Source organism: Natrix helvetica, assembly GCF_964273705.1.
Source record: "Natrix helvetica genome assembly, chromosome: 4".
NCBI lineage: Eukaryota > Metazoa > Chordata > Lepidosauria > Squamata > Natricidae > Natrix > Natrix helvetica.
This window is the reverse complement of record NC_138550.1, coordinates 41,183,328-41,206,387: the sequence shown is the minus strand read 5'-3', so window position 1 is coordinate 41,206,387 and position 23,060 is coordinate 41,183,328. Positions and strand designations below refer to the sequence as shown.

The following is a 23,060-nucleotide window of genomic DNA, read 5'->3' as shown; positions in this document are numbered from 1 at the left end:
TTTTCAATGTAAATACATCCTTCACCACTTTGTGGATAACAACATTATTTTGTAATATTTATTTAGTTTAATACCACCCATCTCAAAAGTTGATCAAAGATAACAGCACGGTATTACATATTTAAAGCCACATCAACCGAGATGAGTTCAGAATTTTTCATAGAAACTTTGGTAGAGCAATAATTGTATAGCATAATTGATTCTGAAAATTCATGGGACTTGTGCTACAAGATTTGATAGTGGATACGTAGACTAGCTCCTCATTTGAAAGGATTTAGGTAATTCACAGAGAAAAAAGTATGCCAATAGCTTTTCTGAGGTATTATGTTTCTTGTTACCAGTTTCTGAGACACTATATATTGCATTATTTGTCTTGGTACAGAGATTCTCCAAAGTCATCCAAGGTTGATCCAGAATATATTTGTCTGACTTAGTATAACAAAGAATGATAATCTGTAAACAGTATTTTCAGCAATGGAAATATGTGCTTGTAGATCTGGAAATTCTCTTGAAGTATGGCTTGCAGATTATGAATATTTGACCTCTTCTTAAATATTATTGACTCAGGAACGTTGACTCAGCCTTCCATTCTTCTGAGGTGGGTAAATGAGAACCCAAATTGTTGGGGGCAATATGCTGACTCTCTAAACCACTTACAGAGGGCTGTAAAGCACTGTAAAGCAGCATATTACTGCTAGTGCTATTATATGAATCCTCTTACATCTTAGACTGTTTGAATGTGAGACTAAGCAACATATCCATATATATAGTATAATAAGTAACGCTTTAGTACAAAATATTCCGACTAGTTAGGAAATAATTTAACGGTTCTATAATTCATAGTACCCTGAAACTTCTTTCCAAACCTATTCCCCTTATCCCCCGGTGTGACCAATTTGGTTTAGGCAAGATGTTTTCCTAATGATCAGTCCAGCAGACAGTAGGTCTTCTCTTCTCACAAAATATTAGTAATGTATTTGCAATATTTAGTACTAATTTTTGGAGGATGTAAAGAAGAGTGAAAAGGTCTTCGGACTATCAGATATTATGAACAGTATATACTGAAACAATATTTTATCACTTCATTGTTCGGAGAAAGAATCTATAAAATAGTAAATTACAGTATATTATCTAATAGTAATTCATAGCCCCATATTACCCTATCATTATTTCAATCCAAACAAATTGGATCATATTCATATAAAAACATCATTTATCTCATATATACTACACACATTTCACTTTTTGTTACTCTCCCCTGCTCATAGAAACAGGTACAGTAACATATTATTATTAATTCAAAGGCTTGTAGGTGATCAAAGTGGCTCTCAAGTCTTTTTCAACCGAGACTGATCGTCCACCACATGGCTTCCTATTTTCACACACACTTTGCTAGCTAGTTTTGCGATTTCCATTATTCAAGATTGTTAATACTGGATTGGGCTGATGAGCACCAAACTTCAACAGGTTACAGATCTGCTGTAGATTATAGCATCTGTCATCCAGTACTACCCTGTAATCCTATTGTGACACTAATTAAGCTTCTGTATAAATGTTTTATTTGCATCCATGTCCACATCTAAAGCTGCAGGAACAGAGTGCAAGAAACAAGCACATGTAAATCTATGGCTTAACTAAATTTTGTGTTGTCTCTCTTTATATGTACATAAAAGCACAACGAGTAGAGGAATGAGATGCCTAATTTCTTTTAGAACTCTGATTTGCATATTTTAATGTTAATTAATTTTGTAATAGTATCCTTGGATACTTTCCAGGCAAACAACATTTTGAGAATCTTTTCAATTACAGTCACAGGCCTTGCAAACTTAAGAGCAGAATATTTTGACAGAAAAAGGCCAAAAGAAAGGAGAGATGTATTCAGCAATATTATGAAAAAAGAAATACTCTCTAAACTTCCATTACTTTTGAGAGGAACTTCAATCTCAGTTTTGCCTTAGGAAACAGCCATTTTTCCTTCCCATATCTGATAAACGTTTACATTTACCATATTTTCAGAGTATAAGATGCATCTTTTTTCCTCAAAAAAAAGAGGCTGAAAATCTGGGAGCGTCTTATACACTGAATACAGCATTTTTTGCTCCTGAAGCCCAGCCCCCTTTACAAAAATGGCTGTGCATACCCTTATGGAGGCTTTCAGAGAGCTACTGGGGGCTAGGGAGGACAGAAATGAGCAAAAAATGGGCCATTCCCCCCCCCCCAGCCCCAGCAGCACTCTATAAGCCTCCATAAGGGTATGCATGCAATATTTTGTTGACGAAAAACGTTTTGGCTCGTTTTTGCCTATTCATGCCTTTTTTTAAAAAACGGGCCTCTTTTCGCGAAAAACGGGTCGTTTTTGGGAGGTTTGCAGAGTGCAAAAACTTTTTTCCCCCTTTTGGAAAACTCTTTAACTGATTGATGAGAACTACATTGATCAAGTGCTGTGCCAGCAGAAACAAAGTCTTAAGTGCTCGCCAGCAGGATTTCCTTCTCCAGCACATGGATAAATACACCTGGAAACATCTACCTACTCTCTCTCTCTCCCTCCCTCCCTACTCTCCCTACCTATCTATTGTATTTCTATCTCTCTCTCTCCCCCCTATATCTCCCTACATACCTACCCCCTCTCTCTCCCTATCTACTGTATTTCTCTCCCTCTCTCTATTTCTCTCCCTCTATCCCTCTACCTACCTACCTACACTCTCTCCCTCCCTCCCTACTGTATTTCTCTATTGCTCTCTCTCTATCCCTTTAACTACCTACTTACCCACCCCCCTCTCACTACCTACTGTATTTTTCTCTCTTTCTCTCCCTCTCTATCTACCTACCTACTTTTTTTTTTGCCTCTTCAAAACCTTGGTGCGCTTGAAGCACTCCGGTGCTTCTTATACTCTGAAAAATACGATACCTAGAAAGAGCAAGGGCTTAGCGGCACAAAGGGATCAAGATACCAGTGCAAAGATAAGAGTCAAAACACACACCTAGATTATTACAAAGTGCTTTTAGCAATTTAGAGAAGAAAACTAGTCATACTATTGCAATTCAGGTTAGGTAATGTCCTGGGGCCATATATAGTTCTGGTGACAAAAAGCAGATCAATCATGACACAGCAGTTGTGTCTAGGAAATTTATTTTCCTCCCAGAAAATGTAGAAATCTTACACAAGAAATAGGAAAATGGTTTGCAGCCTCAATTTTTGGTAATGCCCTGAGTTTGCATTGTTCCACAGAGGTTATGTCAGAATGCATTAGCTTACTTTTAGGTTTGTCAACTTTCCTTTCCAAGAAATTGTTTTTTTATAGAATTTATAGAAATAGGCAGTGGCAGTCAACAGAACGTATCTTTTGAAACTTCTGTCCTGAAACATTCTTATCTCTTATCATCACCTTTTCAGACTCAATAGAATTTCTATTTTCTAAATTAAATTCAAATCATTACTTTTCTGTACATTGGTACAAACATGCTTTTTCTCAAGACTTTATTCAAACTACATATTATCACAGAAAACAGCAGGAATTCAGACACAAAATCTGAAATTGCCTGTGCAAGCTGTTCTTATACTTAACAGAGAATCAAGTAACAGTAAATGGTAGATAGTTTCAACTGTTGTAGGCATGCTGAAAAGTCAAGAACACTTGTCATCTATCCTTGAAGCTCTCTTTACAGTGGTTTCAAAATCTCCTCAATGACATTGTTAGGCATTTACAACAAATTAGTGGTGCAGTATTCAGTTTCAAGTTGTGAAAGGCAAAATCTGTAACCTAAAAATAATGAAAACTTAATAGTTTCCATGAAATAGAAATCATTGTTTATATCAGTGGTGGTGAACCTTTTTGGCATCGCATGCCAAAAGTGGGGGGGGGAGAGCAGGGGGTCATGGGTGGACGTGCCACACCCATAATCCTATGCCCGTGACCCCGGTGTGCATGCGCATACAACCCACCCACCCACGCATGCACATGCAAAGCCCACTCTTTTGAGACCGCGATGATCTCATTTTTCGCCCTCTCCAGGCTCCAGAGGCTTTCTAGGAGACTGGGGAGTGCAAAAATGGCCTTCCTGATCCCCCCTCCGGAGGCTTCCAGGGCCTTCCACTTGCACCCGCAGCGCCTGCCACTCCCCACCACCTTCAGAGGCAACAGAGGAAAATGCTACTCTTGGTGGGGTGGTCGTGCTCGCGCAGTCCTAGCCCAAAACCTCATGACCCCCCTCCGCTGAGCCAACTGCGCTGGAAAGCACCTGGCAACACCAGCGGTCTCCCTGGTGGCCGGCAGGCAGTTGCAAGTGCAATGCCCCTGATGTCCAGCGCCTTCCACCAGCGCAGAAAGGGGGGTTCGGTGGGGAAACAGGTTCCCGGTGCGGGGTGTGAGTGTGTGAGAGAGATCAGACCAGTGGGGGGGATCCCTGTGGCCGCAGGAGCAGCACTGGGCTGAAGCGCCTCACTGGACATTTTCATTCTGAGGGAGGTGGAGCTTCCCTGAAATTTCCCTCCGTGGACATTAGGGGAAAGCCCCCTTCTTCCCCCTTCTCAAATTGTGGAAGAGCGGCACATCTCAACAAGTTGCCAAGCTTGCCGCCAATGAATCCTAATCATAGCCTCAGTCCCTCTCCCTGCAGCACTGGGCTGAGGCGTGGGGAGCTTTGCTTTTCATTTTCACTGACACGGGGATAATAACTCTTGACAGTTTTGCAAAAAGTCATGGCAAAACTTCAAGAGTGTTGTGCAGATTTCAGCCCAGCCTCTCCTTTCAAACTCAAAGCAGAGGACGATTAAAAAGATACAATTGAATAAACATTTGTACTGCTGTTCATAGGAATTTTAAAAAGGAGTCAGGCATTGAAGGCGCTCTGAACAGAGTATTTGACTCGGAGGGGGAAAAATATTGAGTTCTTTTCAAGGTAACTTGAGAGCAATGGCTGCACTAGAAACTGAATGCTTTGCAGATTGTAGAGAAGGAAGAGGAAGAAAACAAAGCAAAGCTCCCCACGCCTCAGCCCAGCGCTGCTCCCTCTGTGGACTTGAGGGGAACCCCCCCCCCTTTTCCTCTTTCTCAAATCACGGCGTGCCTGGTGAGAGAGAGAAGGAGGGAGGGAGAGTGTGCACCACCTCCGATTAGCTCTCCAAACTTGGCTTCTCACCTCTGCAGCCAGCGCTTTGCGCCCGGCTGGTGCGTGGATCACTGCAGCGCTTGAGTGAAGAAATCCATGCAGTCCAAGTGATCCAAGGAGAGAGAGAGCGCACCTGTTTGCCCACCCACCTGCTGGGCCGAGGCGATGATTAGGGTTCATTGGTGGATTAGTTTCTCCAGCTAGCCGGTGCACTCGGAAACTTGTTGAGAGGTGCCGCTCTCCTGCAATTTGAGAAGGCAGAAAAAGGGGGCTTTCCCCTCAAGTCCACGGAGGAAGATTTCAGGGAAGCTCCAAATGCCCAGCGCTGCTCCTGCAGCAAACAAGGAAAACTCCCCCCCCCCACTAATCTGATATTTCTCTCTCTCTCACACACACACGGGAACCTGTTTCTCTACCGCACACCCTTCCTGTGCCTTTCTCCCATGGAGGTGGACATTCTGCCTCCTAGCTAGGGAGCCAGGCAGGGGGGGAGCCGGGCAGGTGCGATGGTAATGGGGAGAAGGTTAGCGTGCTCCCATCCTCACCCACCACCTCCGTCCACTCAGGTCAGCTGACTCATGTATGAGCCGAGGCTGCAGGGAACCCCCTGCATGTTGCAGAGGGGACCCCAGCCTTTGCCCGCATGACAAAGCATTCCCCATCACTAAGGGCGAATGGGAGCACCCTCAACAAGCAAAGGACGTGCCAGCAAACTTCCCGCCTGCGCTCAAGCCAGCCTGCCTCTGTCCCTGCATGGGCTCTCTGGTCTCTGGCAAGACCGGATTCTTTCCTGCTCTGCTGCATCATCTCTCCGCACCCAAAGGTGGCTGGGGCAACAATTCCGCCTCCTGGCTCCTCAAGCCCAGCGAGAAAGCCTGATCATTCCACCAGATCCATCCAAGGAAGGAGAGAGAGCCGGGCTCAGCCGATCTGCTCTCCCCGAGCTAGAAGCAGCAGTTAAGGGCAAAAAAATGGCCGAAAACAAAAGCTAAAGTCAGCTGGCCAGCGCATGCATGCGCGCTGGGACTGACAAGGCAATGCCTCACGTACCCTGACAAATGGCTCCCTGTGCCACATGTGGTACGCGTGCCATAGGTTCGCCATCACGGGTATATATGCATATTGTATATTCCTGAGTATATATGGAAACTCTGGCTAAGGGTTCTACTATCTACTATCTTTTGGGGGGATTTTTTTTTTGAGTTTTCCTCCCATATCTATCTTATAAGATGTACCAGGATTTTAAAGAGGTAAATTAAAAAGAAAGTTTTTGCACTCTGCAGGCTTCACAAACCCTCTGAACGCCTAGGTTTTTGCAAAAAAAAAAAAAAAAAGAGGGGAGCATGCAGAGCTTTGGGAGGCAGGGAGGGCCCCAAAACAAGCAAAAAACAGTCTGTTTTTTGCAACAATGGGCCATTTTTGCAAAACAAAAAAAAAGGTGATGCAAAGGCTTGTAGAGTGTTCCTGGGGGCTGGGGAGGGCAAGAACGGTTCATTTTTTTTCTCGTTTTTGCCCTCCCCAGCCCCAGGAGTACTTTGCAAGCCTCTGCATGTCCATTTTTGCAAAGGGGGTGGGGTTTTGGTAGGCCAAAAATGCTGTATTCAGTGTATAAGACACACCCAGATTTTCTCCCTCTTTTTTGGGGGGAAAACACGGGTCTTATACTCTGAAAAATATAGCATTTGCCAAAACCTGAAGAAATATAAGATTTATTATGGGTTCTGCATTTTTGCAAAGTTACCAATTGTGAGGAGGCAATGATCCAACCAATATAAGTAAGTTTTTAATCGAACTCTCCATATTCCAGCTGCTATAAATTGGCACTATTTATTAAGGGTCAGGGAATGCTTTTGGCATTGTTCTGTGAGCATAATATAGAAACATATACAGAGAATCCCTTCGGTTTACACTGTATTTTATAAATATAGTGTTAGCCACTGGTGGGAGCCTAAGGAAATACAAAAACTACTCATAATCCAACAAGGAGAAAATGAATTCTGTAACTTTAAGTTTATTGTGCTTTATTTTCTATGTATTTCTCTACATGTATTAGTATCAGAACCGGTGTTATGGGAAGAAGTCAATCTTAGAAACACGTATGGGCCTAGCGGTGCCTGACAGAGACATTTACAGTCTCATTACTGTGCAAGGGTTATTTACAATATTATACCCCATTTCTCCCCATTATATACTCAGTATGATGAAGTGCCACTTTTTTAAAGCCTTGGAATTGAAGCACTGCTGTGCAAGCAAAAGAAAATCAGCAGTATCCTCTGTACAACACCCACATGCCAGATGAGACTTTTCAATCCACTGCACTATGGGGAGCAGGAGGGAAGAGCTGCAATTTCCCCATAATTACACCATTATCTTTCATTGCTTTTAGAACTCACAATTTCACTTCCAATTCAGAGAGGCTTATGAAATCATAAGCAAATATGAATTATAATAGATTTTTATGGTCATTTTTCTAAATTCTATGGGATGTAATTAACACTCTGGACAAAGTCGTCTTTTCTGAATCATTAGAAAATTCAAGCAACAGAACAAGTTTTTATTTTGTATTATGCCATCTTCTCTCTTTAAGAAAGCAAAGCAAATCCATCCCAACTCTGAAGTTTTCTGGGGAGATGAACATAGCAAGGTGTATACACGGGAAAAGACCCAAATACAACAAGACCAGCATATATATATATGCAGGTATGCTTTAATGTAGCCATGCAATTTGCTATTCAAGAGGGACAGTTAATTTAAACTGAATTATAGTACTCAGAAAAAGACGCTTAAAAGATTGACATTTACCCTTGAAGTTGAAACTAATTTATATTTGTCTTTTGTTTTAAAGCCTTTGCCAGACCACTGAATTTTCTGCTCATTTGAAAAGCTAGGTCTTATCGCAATACAGAGCCCTCTACTGTTTTGCTGTAACACCAGCGTTAGGGACAGAACAAGAATCTGATATTAGACTGCTTTGGTTAGAATAATACTGTTCTTAAACCAGAAAGATTTAATGTTCAAACTTATTGCCTTTGTTTAATAAACAAATATTCTGATTTATTCATGTCAGTTCTCAAAATACAATAGGCTTGTCTGCAGGCTACAACTTTAGGCTCCATTCTAAGAGAAATATTACAGCACTGGAACGTAAGATTTATTTTTGCTTTACCTTTTAATTGCGGCTCAAGCAGAACATTTGTTACAATATTATTCATTTTTAAAGCAATATGGCAATAATAATGCAATTATTTCCACAAAATTTAAAACCTTCCATTCCCTACCATTCAGTCTGAACTTAATAGGCTTCTTGAATGAGAAGCAAAACATTTTCAAGGGGAAAAACTAAGAAAGTCCAGTTGCCTTTTGAAAAAGTGACTTTGGGACAACCATGACCCAGATGATTTGACAGTCTCAACAGACATATTCCTACAAGTTTACCAGCCCACACCAGTATCTATAGTAGTAGACAAGGAGGGATGTATGATGAGAGGTACATTGCAACATCATGATGCAAACCCTGTCAGCCAGTCATGTCTACGAGGGTAGGATTTGCATTGTGATGTTACTGTGCATGTGTCATAATTTGTATCTACAGTTATTTGTAGTCACTTTTTCCAACCATGTACAACTAGGTAATAAATTGGGATGTGAACAGTTTAGAAAAAAATCACTACTGATAAACAGTTTCTTAAAACAAGTTCACCAACTGCAGAGTAGTTATTACATTTATTCAGAAGACATTTTTCACTGCTTTGTTTTGGTGGGACTTTATTATCTGCTATATCCAGAATCAGAATCAAACTTTATTACTGTAATTTTTCTACATCCAATTTTACTCAACAGACCATATGCATCTAATTGGCAAACTATGTATATGAACTTTGGAAATCTGAATGTGTTTCCCCCGCCCCCAACTTATATACAGCCTCCATGAAGTAAATACAAGGACAAGTCTATCTCTTAGCCATAAAAATTCTGATACTTAATAGAACTACATTTTCACTTTGTCCATTTTTAAGATCTATATGCAGATGTTTAAAACACATGCCAGCTACAAATCACTTGATGGCAGGCAGAGACTGCCGTACTGAGTATTCAGTTAACATTCTCCTGGTTTTAATTTAGCCAGATCTCTACCTTTTTGCAAAAAGTAAAGCATAGCTTGTTATTTTTTCTTTAGAAACAAAGGCTACAATGCTACACACTTTTACTTGGAAGTAAACACTACGGAAATTAGCAGAACTTTCCTTTGATGAGATTTTTAGCACTTTAATTAAATACATATATCATAACATACATTTTATTGTACATTTCATGTATATAGCATCTTGTCCAGTGGTCTTTATGTCATAGATAATATTGGGTTTTAGTATATTGCAAAGATACTTATTGCAATAAATAGAGTGATAAGCCACATTAGCATGAGCAAAAAAAAAAATCTAGCTTCCACATTCTCAAATCTTGTGTTCCTTTACTGTTTCTATACTTGTTTTCAAATACCAGGTGGTACTTCTTACCTCCTAAATGCCCTACTAGCTGAATTCACAGCTGATCCTGATATCAAACCCTCAAGATTCAAAAGCCAGACAGAAATCTGTTTGAGGCACAACAGAAAAGGCCAAGACACTGCTTTCAATAACCTCACCAAACTTCATATGCTTGCTCAGAAAGAGTTACAGAACATTGTATTAGCTATAATCTCATTAAATCCACTGTGTTAAATAAGTTCCTTCTCTTCCTCCGATTCCAGCCTCACCCCAATAATAGAACTGTTCAATCATATAAGAAAACACAGCTGGGGAAAAAAAAGGAAATGATGAGTTAAAACCTGCCAGATTTTTGACAAGAGATAAGCTGTTTCTTACCCAGAAGCATGAGAGATGTCAGCTCCAGCAGAAGGTACCTCATCTTCGTAGTAAAGAGAAGATAAAAAGGCATCACTGTTTTCCACTTGCAGACTTCCTTATTCTTTTATCTTCCGCTGTCAAAAATACCAACTGGTTTATATCTCCAAAGACAAATATTCTGATATAGTGGAAAGACAGGAAAAAGGACTGAAAAGGGAGGGTGGGGGTGGAATCGGTGAAGTCCAGGCTCAGTAGAAGATGTAGAACTGTCTTCGGAGGCTAAATCTTTGTTCCGAAAAGATTCCTTTGCCTTTCTTCTAAATCCTGACACATTACGCTTTGCAGCTCCTACTTTTTATTTTTCCCTCTGCAGCACCTTTGGCACGCACCTCCTTTCCTTGATCTGTCCTCCTGGAAACAAGAAGGGTGCCCAAAATCGGTTCGTCTATTCCATCTTACAAGACAGAATAACCTCTCAGACTCAGAAAACAGGTGTTTGGTGGTGCATGATAAAATCTAGACGATTAAGCAAGTTCTTTTGACATTTTTGAAAGTCCCCAAAGGATCGATCATTGCATATAGGAACTGGAGTCTGTCAATCTTCCTTCAGGGGAGGCACACTAAGGTCTGGTAATTAAAGCTTGAAAGATTGTTTTCCCCCTATGCTGGCTTCACTGTTCAGGGGCAAACAAGCAACCAAAAGATGCCACTTCAGCTGCTGGTGGTCTTCAGCCTGGATTCCTTTCTCAGGTGCCAAGAGTTGATATTTGCTTCTTCCTAAGAAAGGAAGGGGGAGGGGGGAGGGGGGAGAGAGACATGAAAACTTATACAGCAGAGGAAGAGATTAAACTGAATTGTTGCTCCGAATTTTCCCTCTACGGGCCGCGGATGCAGAGAATTTGAAGGGGACGGTCGACGGAATTGGAGAAATGGAGCTCATCAGAGCGACGGACGGCCCGCCCTCTCTCTCCCCCCAGGAGCATCAGCATAACGAAGAAAGACCAGCCCGCTATTGTTTCAACCTCTTACTCAAGAGAGCCGCCTCCCATTTTCTCAAACTGGAGAGAAGGGTTTTAACAGGGCGCCCTCTGCAAGAACGTATTATTGGCAAAAGCAGGGGCGGAGGTGGAGCCTGGGACCAGCCGCGAAATGCCACAAGAGCAAAACGAGAAGCAGTCAACTGCCGAGATTACATCTGGTTGGAGTCCGGCAGATTGCGAGCGAAGTCGACGGTCCGCGCATCCAGAAGACCGCGTACCAAAGGCAAAGAACACGCACCGTCCGGGCTAAAGCTCCGGCACTTAGGAAGCGAGACCTGATTGTTCACTCTCTCCGGCTACTCCCTTACCCACGGCTTGGCCACTCCACGTGCCCCGCGTCGGCAGCCAAGACTTCGGCAGCGGCGGCAGCGGTGCCGCTTTTTTTTTTTTTTTTTTTTTTTGCTCCTCGCCCCGCGCTTGGCGCTACTTCAAACTAACCTGTCCGCTCCGGGTTCCTCCCCTCAGCCTGCTGCCACCGTCTTCTCCTCGGCGTCTCCGTTCGGGCTTCATTCTCTATTCAAAGCTGCTGCAAGGGGTGCCGAGCGTTTCCTCTCGGCTTGGAAGCTCCGCCTCTTCAGTGCCTCCCTGTCCTGCCCTTTTTCCCAGCGTCCGCCTCCCGTTTCTCCCTCCCGTTTCTCTTTGTACCTTTCTCGTTCACCTCCTCCTGCAAAGTGAGAGAAAGCCTTTCGCTCCTGAGAAAGAAAGACGGAAGGAAGAGGAAAAAAAAGAAAGAGAGGGAAGGGGGGGCTTTTTTTTTGGACAGGCTAAAAGAAGTTTGAAGACTATGCCGTTCAAGCCGGAGCAGGTTAATTTTTCAGTCCCAGCCCTCTTTCCAAAAGGCAGCGAAGAAAGTCAAAACTGGGCTGTAGGAAAAAACGCATGGTGTGTGTTCCCTTTGAATCGTTCGTTAATCGTTGCGATCCTGCAAAAGCTGGCCTTGTTGCGTGTCTACACAGTTAGGTCAGCCTAGCATTGGGCTATTGGTTACTTATTAATCGTTACTCAGTCGGGAATTCATCGAAGGGAGGCGCTTGAAAGCTGACGGCGTTTATAATGCCACAAGTTTAGAGAGCAAACAGCGATCAGAACAAATGTTTCCATGCGTCTAAGAGCAAACAAAATGCCTATAATTAATTCAACTGTGATTTTGGAGCAATCCCAATCAGCTGCTTCACTCTAGGTTGCTTGAAGATTAAAACCATAATACACAAAAGTTTGCAGAAGATCTATCCAACATGGAAAACCCAAAGCATGTAATTTTACATACTTTAAAGAAGAAAGATATGGATAACATTGACGAGTATTTTTTTTCTCTCTCTATGCTTTAAGAGCAATACCGTATATTTTGAATGCGTTGTTGCATGCTGCAAAAGTGATGGTATATAAACATGTTACAGCAGGACCCGGAAAACGGCAGAAGCTTCCTTCTCTTTCTGCTTGCAAGGCAATTTACAAGGAAGTGAAAATAGGCGATTCCTGGTGTCATTAATGAATAGACAATGTCGTGCTTTAATCCGTTAAGCTGATCTTGCAAATTTTCTTTACAAATATATTTTGAGTCATTGTAGTCTAATGCTGTAGGAGAGACTGTAGATTGGGGGGAGGAGAGAAGAAAATCATTCCTCCATAATGCAAATAAAGCATATCTTACTTTGATTTAACAATTTGGCACTGCTCTTTTTCTTCCTTCTGACCTTTGCTTACTTATAAGCTGACTAAATGCTCTTGAAGGGTTGGGCTGTGTAGAAATGCACAAAATTGGGATTTTCTCAATATTTCTAAGAAGCAGTCTGCACCCACCATTACTCATCCATTTCCAAACTTCATGATTCAGCTTACAAAAGACAAGTTGAAACAGATGACATGAAAGGGAAATTAACAGTGAACTTCAATGCCCTCATTTATGGGTTGGATTTACATATTGTGCTAACTCATAATATGTTTTGTTTGGTTCTCACTTAGTAATGAAGCCCCCACTCAACCAAAACTTTGGTAGAGCCTGCCAATCAGCCCAAATTTTGTTGCCAAACTACTTTTTAATGTGATAAAAAGTTTTTTTTAAATACATACAAATGGAACAATCTAAATTGTATTGTATTCTGTTTAAGTAAATTAAACTTTATTTTTTGTTCATTCTCATCTCACTTTCTCTACACCCATGATGGTGAACCTATGGCACAAGTGGCAGGCGAAGGCCTCTGTAGGCACACAAGCCGTCGACCCGTTCAGCTCTACCATGCCTTCTGCCAGCCAACTGATTTTCAGATCTCTGCCGCGTATGTGGGAGATTCGTGCGCATGGGCAGAGGGTGGTCCAGGCAAGGGCCAGTGTTCCTCCCCCCGCATCCTGTTTTTGGTCGCAGGAGGCTTTAGGGAGGCCTGCTAGGCCCAAAATGGGCCACCAGGAGGGTGTCACACGCATACGTGGGGGTGTCACACACACATTGCATTATGGGTGTGGGCACGGACGCGCATGCTTTCGGCACGCGAGGACAAAAAGGTTAGCTATCGCTGCCCTAGACCAATTGTTTAGAATGCAATCCTTGACACATTCCTTCTCCAGAAATAGTACACTTTTGCTTTATGGGTTAGCAAGAAGCATAAACCCAACCAGCAGTGCTTTAGTTAATAAGCACAAATTTAAAATATGTAGATAAGTACATCAATATAGTTTTGAAACTGCTAGTGCTGTTTTTTCTGTTCAGATTGTCAGCAGTGTGAATCCCTGTCTCCCAAAACAAAATCCAAGATTTCTTGAGTGGGAGAATAGTTGTTTTCAGTGAGAGTAGTTGTTTATCTGAGCTTTGAGAACAGAAGAGCTGTTTGTGTTAAATACTGGAATATGTATTTGCCTTTGAATAAGAAAAAAGCAATCCAAAAAGCATCAGATACTCATGTAGTCATGAAGTGTTTTAGCAATGCATTTTATTCAGCATTCCAAATTTATCACCCTTCCTATTTATTATTTAAGAATTGATACTGATTTCACACTAGGATAGGAAAGAAGAAGAAATCTAAAGAATATTTTTGTTGTAAGAGATTTTTAAGAGAATGATGGAAGCTTCAACCAGGAAGGGTTTCTATTTCTAACATTTGATAACATTGCTACCTGACTTATACAATGAACTCTGGAAAGTAATTATCATGGCCCCATCAGAGCCTGGTTTGGAGGAGTTGGAACTGGGACCATCTGACAGGGATGGCACATCTCCCTTGGCATATCTGAAGAGGCCAAGGGCTGATGCTGATGCTGTCCCAAGCCCCTCAGACATTGGAGAAGGTGGTCAACCAGACGGAGCACTGCCTGCCATCACAGACACAGGGGGATTAGCTGGTGATAGGCAGTGGTGCTGATAAGCAGCAGATCTCCTCTAATGAATAACAGCTGCCTCTTCCAGCCATGCAAAGGCACAGAGGACAGAACATAGAAAAGCTCAGAGAAGGGCTGAAAGGCTACTCAGGAGAATGCTCCCCCACCCCTCCTCACAAGCAACACCTGGATTGGAATGACTTAAGGCAAAGCCATTGGGAGTTAGTCTTCACTAGGAACAATTGTTTGTTTGGATTCACCTGTTGCTTTGCCTAGCCATGAGGACTGCCTTCTGACTTTTCTCTTAGACTTTTGCCAAGTCTTGTGAACTTTGATTACTCTTTGCTTTGTCTTTGGAACTGTCTCTTGCATTGTACCTTGTCTTTGCCCTGAACACTGATACTGACTTGGAACCCTGGACCTTGCCTTGTGAGTGTGTTCCCACTCTGTTGACTTTATTTGCACGATAGGAGCTGTTGTTTGGAAGACTTAGGGTGGTTGCCCTCAGGGTAGTGTTGAGGTAGAGTCTTGCTGGTCATTGGAGGGCCATTTGCTGGAACATTTATTGAGAGCAATAAAGAATTCTCTAGAGGCCTGCCTTGCCTTGACTACCTGAGTCCTAACAGTAATTTGATAAACTGGTTTTTCTACTGTTCCCATTTTAATCAATTATTTATTAAATATACATGTCTACCCATTTGTCAAGAATCTTCACTGGTTCATTCTTATCCTTATTTACAGGTGAACCTCAAAAAATTAGAATATCGTGCAAAAGTTCATTTATTTCAGTAATGCAACTTAAAAGGTGAAACTAATATATGAGATAAGACTCATTACATACAAAGCAAGATAGTTCAAGCCGTGATTTGTCATAATTGTGATGATTATGGCGTACAGCTCATGAAAACCCCAAATCCACCATCTCAGAAAATTAGAATATTGCATGCAATCAATAAAACAAGGATTGTACATAGAACAATATCTCTTATAAGAACAAGCTCTTATTTCAGTGTAATTTATGGAATTAGCTTGTCTGTTTATGTAAGTATGTGAACATAATAAGAATTGGGTATTATACTGAGATCCATATTGCTTTTACTACTTTTATTATTCAATATTTATATCATTGCCTATCAATGATAGTGCTATCATAATGCGGAATACAATAACACTTGTTGTTTTGGTGGCTTTGAACCAGCCTTGATTTTTCATAACTACCTGGGCAAGTCCCTGCAGTTTTCTTGATAAGATTTCGTAAGTGGTTTTTGCTCTTTTTTTTCCCTAGGGCTGAGAGAGAATGTGTTGCCCAAAGTCAACTGGCTTTGTGCCTGAAAGAGAACTAGAACTCAGGGTCTCTAGGCTGATGCCTTAACCACTACACCAGGGGTGTCCAAACTTGGGAACTTTAAGACTTGTGGACTTCAACTCCCAGAATTCCCCAGCCAGCCATGCTGGCTGGGGAATTCTGGGAGTTGAAGTCCACAAGTCTTAAAGTTCCCAAGTTTGGACACCCCTGCACTACACCAATTTGAGTTTCAAAATGTAAATTGCTCAGTTTCCTCAAAGATAGGCAACATATAAATTTAATAATAAATAAATAATCGACATATTAAAATAACATAAAAAAATAAAATATCAATTAAAAGCTCAAAAAATAAATGTCAGCACGCGGATCAGTTCTCTTAATTTAACAATGAATTTATCCTAGAGACGGGACATTACCGATAAGACTCCCCATTCAAGTTACCATATCTGTAGATAGGCTCACACAGATGTACTCAATTAGCATAGGTAGCCCATGCTACATACTTTTATCCATGCCATCATCCTACATATCGTCCCTAAATGTGTATGAGATTGCACCCATAAATAGGCACATTACTTACAAAATGATGGAAACTAGAAAAAGAGTACACTAAACTCGATCCAATTTACAATTTCCCTTCTCCAGTTTTTTCCTCATCCTCAAAGTTTTCAACGCTTATTTGAGCAGTCTTTGAATCCTCACAGGAGGAGAGGTAGCTTGGGAGCTGGATTTTTCTACATGCATTGGGCTTAAACAAAAAGATAATGCAGCTTCAGTTAGTAAATATCTTATTGAGTTGTTCTCACATATTTACACATGCAATGTGTAATTGTTCCTAAGAAGAATTAAACTACATGTAGTGTTTGGGAGAAATGTGAAAATTCAAAGCAAGGATACATGATTGGTTGCAGAGCCTAGTGAAAATTAGAAACATATTTTTATGCATAACCCCCCAAAAAAGAATCTTGTGTGAATGTTATATATCTTTTATAGCATGTTCCTATACTATTTAAATGAACATTTGATATTTTTAGCAGAGTAACCATAGAAATAAATATAGAAGTTTTGAAAGAAGCAGATAATTAGTAAATGCTGCTTAATGCTACTGAAGATGTCCTCGGCATTCTCACTCTTAATCTTCTTTGACAATATTATATTTCATACTAACAATATAATATATTAAAACCATGGAATGACTTTATAACATTATAATATTAATCCATTTTAATTAAATTATACTTTAATACTATAGCACTGTGATAGCAAACTTATGGCATGTGTGCTGGAAATGGCACACACAGCCAACTCTCTGGGCACGTGAGCCATTGTCTGTTCCGGGTTCTGGCGTGCCAGCCAGCTGGTCTTCATGTGTGTTGGAGCACTGGAAACCATAAGGGAAGCCGCCCAGTGTTATGCATGTGCCGGGAATATGATCTTTGGGTTCCCGGCATGTGTATGTGCAGAGGCCAGCTGGTTTTTGCGCATGCTTGCGTGCCAGAAACCGGAAGGCCAGATAGCCTGTACGAATGCACGCTCCGGAAAGCGAAAGATCATCTTCCCGCTGCATCATGCGCACCAAGCGGCTGCTCTTATGGTTTCTGGCGTATGTATGCACACGAACCAGCTGTTCTTAATGTGCGCATGCACGCCAGAAACCAGAAGACTTGTCGACATTCAGTGCCAAAAAGGTTTGCCAACACTGCTATAGCATGCTGAAGGCTGATAAAGGCACCTGTGTGATCTTTCTTTGGATCAATCTCTCCCTATCTTAGCAATAACTATAACTGTTCATGCTTAAAATTTTGGAAAAAGTGTATCGGAGCTCTTTAAAATTTAAATTAAATCAGGCTTTTTAAAATTCAGTTCCTTAAAGAAACAGCATATCTCTTCAGGCTTATGTGGAAGCATGAATGCAGCTGCTTTAATTAGTAATGCAGAGGTACTATCTGAATTCATAGTAGTTACTCTAAAATGTTTTCAAAGATTGCCCAGCCCTAATTACATGTAAAAATAACTTAATTGCCCATTCCATGGTGGCACAGTGGTTAGAATGCAATATTACAGGCTAACTCTGATCACAGTCAGGCGTTCGATCTTGACTCAGCCTTCCATTCTTCTGAGGTCGGTTAAATGGGCATCCAGATTTCTAAGGATAACATGCTGACACTGTAAGCTGCTCAGAGAATGCTGTAAAGCACTATGGAGCAGTATGTAAGTCTAAATACTGTTGCTATTCTTTTCCTATTATTACCAATTTTAAAAAAATATTTACTGAACTTTCAATAATTTTTTATCTTCTGGTAATGTTTCATGGTGATTTAGGCATCTCCAAAAGAGTGGAGACAATATTGCGGTGAGAACAGCAATCAGGAGGTAGTTTCTGGCCATCTTAAATCTTCCCAGATAAAGGAAAGATTGTGAGAACCCCTATTTGTACTCCAGACAACTGTTCCTATATGTAAATTGCAGAAATTGGATGAAAGTTGACAGATTTCCATTAAGCCGCAATGTAACCAATGCAGACATAAAATTCTGCCAAGCCTCACCTCTTAAACTCTTTTGGAATTTGCCTTTAACTGCTTTTCTGCTATTAAAAATCTTTTGATTGACAAGACTTGTAACATACACTGGAAACATTTTTTTTAACATTCTTAATGAAGGAGTTTGTTCTTTACAGTTGTCTAATACAATTGCTATTATATTGGTAGTCGTCATTTTAAATTAATCTCATATTATCAAAGAATTTATATTAAAAGATACTTCTAGAATTCCTATTTTTGAGCTCATTTGTATTTTTAGCAGAGGTGGGTTGCTCAAGGTTCGGCCTGGATCAGGCGAACCAGTAGTGGCGGAGTGGGAGGCTCTGCCCACACACCCGGACGCTTCTGCGTATGCACAGAAGCAGCGCACGAGTGAACCAGTGGCTAAAAAAATGGAAACTGACCACTGATTTTTAGTTAATCTTTTCTTGATCCATTTAAACTGAGTTAACCTGTAAAAGTCTCAGATATAAAGCTGAATTCATTCTATTTCCTATAATGGAAAATTATCCTGTTCCTAAGGCAGCAAAATATCCCCAAGCATAACATTACACCTTTATGCTTGACAGTTGGTATGAAATTATGGAACACAGTGTTTGATTTCTGCAGATACAATGACACCCACAGAGCCCCCAAATTTTTACTCTTCATTCATCTGTCTGTAGAACATTTCTCCAGAAGTCTGGAGATAATCCAGATGCATTTTGGGAAACTTGAACATCTACGTCCTTAGTGAGCAATGGTTTCTCTATTTTCTACTGTAAAACCTATTTCCATCCAGTGATGATGTAATCATGATTACTGACTTTAACTAGTGAATGAAAAACATACAGATACTTAAATGCTGTTCTGGGATTTTTTTTATGACTTCCTGGACAATTTATGCTGTACTCTTTAATTGAATTTAATAGTAATGGCACTCTTAGAATAATTAGTATTATCCCAGATCATATCCATTTCTAGATTATATCTTTGTGGATTAGTGAAGTCCAAGTGCTTTTGAAATAGTTTGGTGACTTTAATAGAGATCTTCAAAATTTTATTTTGGGCATGAATAGTGAATATGCAAGCTCTTATTCACTGACAAACCTGTCACGCACAGTTCACAAAGCGGCATATTTGCTTTGTGAACTGTGCGTGACAGGTTTGTCAGTGAATAAGAGCTTGCATATTCACTATTCATGCCCAAAATAAAATTTTGAAGATCTCTATTAAAGTCACCAAACTATTTCAAAAGCTCTTGGACTTCACTAATCCACAAAGATATAATCTAGAAATGGATATGATCTGGGATAATACTAATTATTCTAAGAGTGCCATTACTATTAAATTCAATTAAAGAGTACAGCATAAATTGTCCAGGAAGTCATAAAAAAAATCCCAGAACAGCATTTAAGTATCCGTATGTTTTTCATTCACTAGTTAAAGTCACTAATCATGACTACATCATCACTGGATGGAAATAGGTTTTACAGTAGAAAATAGAGAAACCATTGCTCACTAAGGACGTAGATGTTCAAGTTTCCCAAAATGCATCTGGATTATCTCCAGACTTCTGGAGAAATGTTCTACAGACAGATGAATGAAGAGTAAAAATTTGGGGGCTCTGTGGGTGTCATTGTATCTGCAGAAATCAAACACTGTGTTCCATAATTTCATACCAAGACCACATTTTGGTATTATTTGTTCACTCTGACTCTATGTATATATCCACAAGACTTTATTTGCTGTTCTGATAACATTCAGTGACAAGATATCGTAGATCAAATTTTAGAAAAGCTTGTAAGCGGTTAATTTATTTTCACAGAACTATGTATGTATGTAATGTGAATATGAAATATTCTGGTTCTATTTTTAGCTATAAATTATAACATTACATATCGATGTGATTTAATATTTGTAAACAGATTTTCCTATGTGTACTTTTAATTCCTTAGCATCCTCTGCCAAGTTTTTATTTTTAATGTCCAGTAAATAATCACATTTTAAAATGCTCCACTTCCTAGAATTGTGCTATGATTCCACCAAAGTGATGGTAGGAAGTTAGCATTTATAATTACTTAGCACGTCTGTGTTATTTATGCCTGCAGTACACTGATGGATCAGAAACTCTTGTAACATGTCCCAAAGGTGCTTTTTTTTCAACAGGCAACTGGAAGTTCTTGTTTTTAATGAAGATGTTTTGCTTCTCATCCAAGAAGCTTCTTCAGCTGACTGAATGGTGGGGAATGGAAGGATTTATGTACCTGCTGTCTGCAAGAATATAAATCCTTCCATTCCCCACCATCCAGTCAGAGCTGAAGAAGCTTCTTGGATGAGAAGCAAAACATCTTCATTAAAAACAAGAACTTCCAGTTGCCTTTTGGAAAAAAAAAAGCACCTTTGGGACAACCATAACCTGGATGACTAAGAATCTCTGTAGATATCTATTTCAGCATATAACAAAATAACAACAACAAAGTTGGAAGGGACCTTGGAGGTCTTCTAGTCCAACCCCCTGCTTAGGCAGGAAACACTTCAGACAAATGGTTATCCAACATCTTCTTAAAAACTTCCAGTGTTGGATCACCCACAACTTCTGGAGGCAAATAGTTCCACTCATTAATTGTTCTAATTGTCAGGAAATTTCTCCTTAGTTCTAGGTTGCTTCTCTCCTGGATTAGTTTCTATCCATTGATTCTTGTCCTGCCTTTATGTGCTTTGGAGAATAAGTTGACCCCCTCTTCTTTGTGGCATCCCCTGAGATATTGGGATACTGCTATCATGTCACCGCTACTCAGTCTTTTCATTAAATTAGACATACCCAGTTTCTGCAACTGTTCTTCATATATTTTAGCCTGCAGTCTTATAATGTTGCACAATGGATGCCACAGAAATTTCATAAACCACCAAAACAGATAGGAGAGGGGTTAAAAGTATTTTAAGAAAAACTGACATGTTTCCAGATTTTCAGGACATCTGTCATTAAGCTGTATTGTTCACATGGTGACTAATCTTAAAACTTTTTTTTTAAAAAAAAACTATTGCTGGACCTAAACATTTGCTAATGTGTATCTCCCATTTTCTTGTGCATATTTTAACATTATCATGCTTATACTCATGTATGGATTCTAATAGCCTTTTTCACTTGCTTCCTTCTACATACATTGTAGTTCAGTTCTTAACTAGCTACCAGTTGAAGTCCAAGATACAATTAGGTTTGGGGAAAATTGAACTCTAGAGGAAACCAATTAAGGGTATGAGATGAAAAATGTATCGGTCATTGTTGTTGAATATTTTTCATGAAGTGCAACTATTCAAAGTTTTGTCACTGCCTAGTGATGATGCCTAGTTATGATGTCTCCATACTAGCTTCGCCAGATTGAATCTGGCTCTCTGGAAAGATGAAGAGAAAGCTTTCTGAAATCTCTCCATCAAAGTAATGCCACCTTCACATGCCCCTGGTCTTTTCTGTAATGACTTATTACTGTAATGACTTATTACAGAAAATTCTGTAATGACTTATTACAGAAAATAGGTCAGAAATTAAACCAATGTCTTCTAAGGAGACTTCTGGAGAGTAATGGTAGAATAAGATATCTTCTCTTTTAGCAGAGCTGATGATCACAGTAGAAACAGGAGTTTGTGAAGGAACCAACTTTCTCTATTTCTCTCTGGAGAAGGAAAGGAAGGGACTTAGGACAGACAGCCCAGAGGATTCCCTACATATGTTCCCTGGGATGGGACTGTAAAGTAGCTATCCAGTGGTCTCCAGTGGCTTTTAGAGTACTGGGAGTCAGGAGAGACAGTTTTGCCCAAGCAGTGATCAAAGGCTTGTAGGGGGACACTGGGTTCACTTACTTCCCCTCTTAATTACTTTGATTGAAGATGGCTTATAAATTGCTTTCTGGACTTTAAGCACTTCAGAAGGACAATCTTTATTACAGTAGGTGATTTTCTTCCAACCCACAGCAAAAAAAAAAAAAGATTTATATATTGTAAAAATTTAAAGAAAACCTTTTTATTTAGAAATAGGCAGCAGAAGAGCAATTAGAATGTTGATTTTGGAAATATTTTAAATGGATTGAGGGATCAGATTGACTGGAAATAAGACTTTGAAAAAGTTGTATGAATAATTATTGCTGTCTGTTTAAAACCCTGTTAAAATATATGAAGATCTGACTTTTCAATGTAAGAAATCTTTTTCTTGAAAATGTTCTGAATGGGAGAAAAACATGATAAGAGGAGATCTTGAAAGCTGGTTACTATCAACCAGAAATGATTAAATATTAAAATTAAAGGAGAACTCCCAGTAATAAATAATAAATTGAGATTGGTCTACTGATTTGGGCACTAGGCTAGAAACCTGAAGTCTAGTTCTGCCTTAGGCATGAAAGACAAATAGATGATTTTGGGCTAATCATTGTCAGCCAAATTTACATCACTGGAAAAATAGAAAGAGAAAGGAATATTATGTCCACCACTTTGAATTATTTATAAAAATAAGAAAGATGGAATTAAATAAACCTTTTAGAAACAGACTGGAGAAAATGTTTTAACTGGAAGAATTTGAGGATACTTTGCAACCATGTAGCCACTTCTTACTTGAATTGGACAATTTTCTTACTTTGGATTCACAAAAGGGATGTATTATTAATTATGAAGGAATTTCTGAAAAAAAGCAAAAGTGACGGGAAAAAAGCTTTTGGAATATTACCTAAAAAGAATAAACAAGATCTTTAAAACCAAAACTAAGGTTTACAAAGTGAGCCTATTTATCAAGGTTAAGATGTATGTGATCCCCTCTTTTTTAAACATCTTTTAATTGTTTTTCCCCCTTGACTAGGACTGAATTATGAGGCTTGAGATTAGGTTACGTGTAAGATATGGAAATAAGAAAAGGTTGTATTTTTTAAAAGAAAATGATGTAATT

General features: G+C 39.9%; 1 protein-coding gene and 1 long non-coding RNA gene across 2 annotated transcripts in view; one reads left to right on the top strand and one right to left on the bottom strand.

Annotated features, from left to right (window-relative positions):
- Positions 1-11,716, bottom strand: part of IGSF3 (immunoglobulin superfamily member 3) — a 118,582-nt gene extending 106,866 nt beyond the window's left edge. Inside the window, exons 1-2 of the mRNA XM_081951257.1 lie at positions 11,432-11,716; positions 9,972-10,730 (exon numbers count right to left, since the gene is read on the bottom strand). Coding sequence (XP_081807383.1) covers positions 9,972-10,044 — 73 coding nt within the window. The 5' untranslated portion in view covers positions 10,045-10,730; positions 11,432-11,716. The remainder of the gene's footprint in view (positions 1-9,971; positions 10,731-11,431) is intronic.
- Positions 11,717-14,570: 2,854 nt separating this feature from the next.
- Positions 14,571-23,060, top strand: part of LOC309391140 — a 50,368-nt gene continuing 41,878 nt past the window's right edge. Inside the window, exon 1 of the long non-coding RNA XR_014175225.1 lies at positions 14,571-14,731. This is a non-coding gene — a long non-coding RNA (uncharacterized lncRNA). The remainder of the gene's footprint in view (positions 14,732-23,060) is intronic.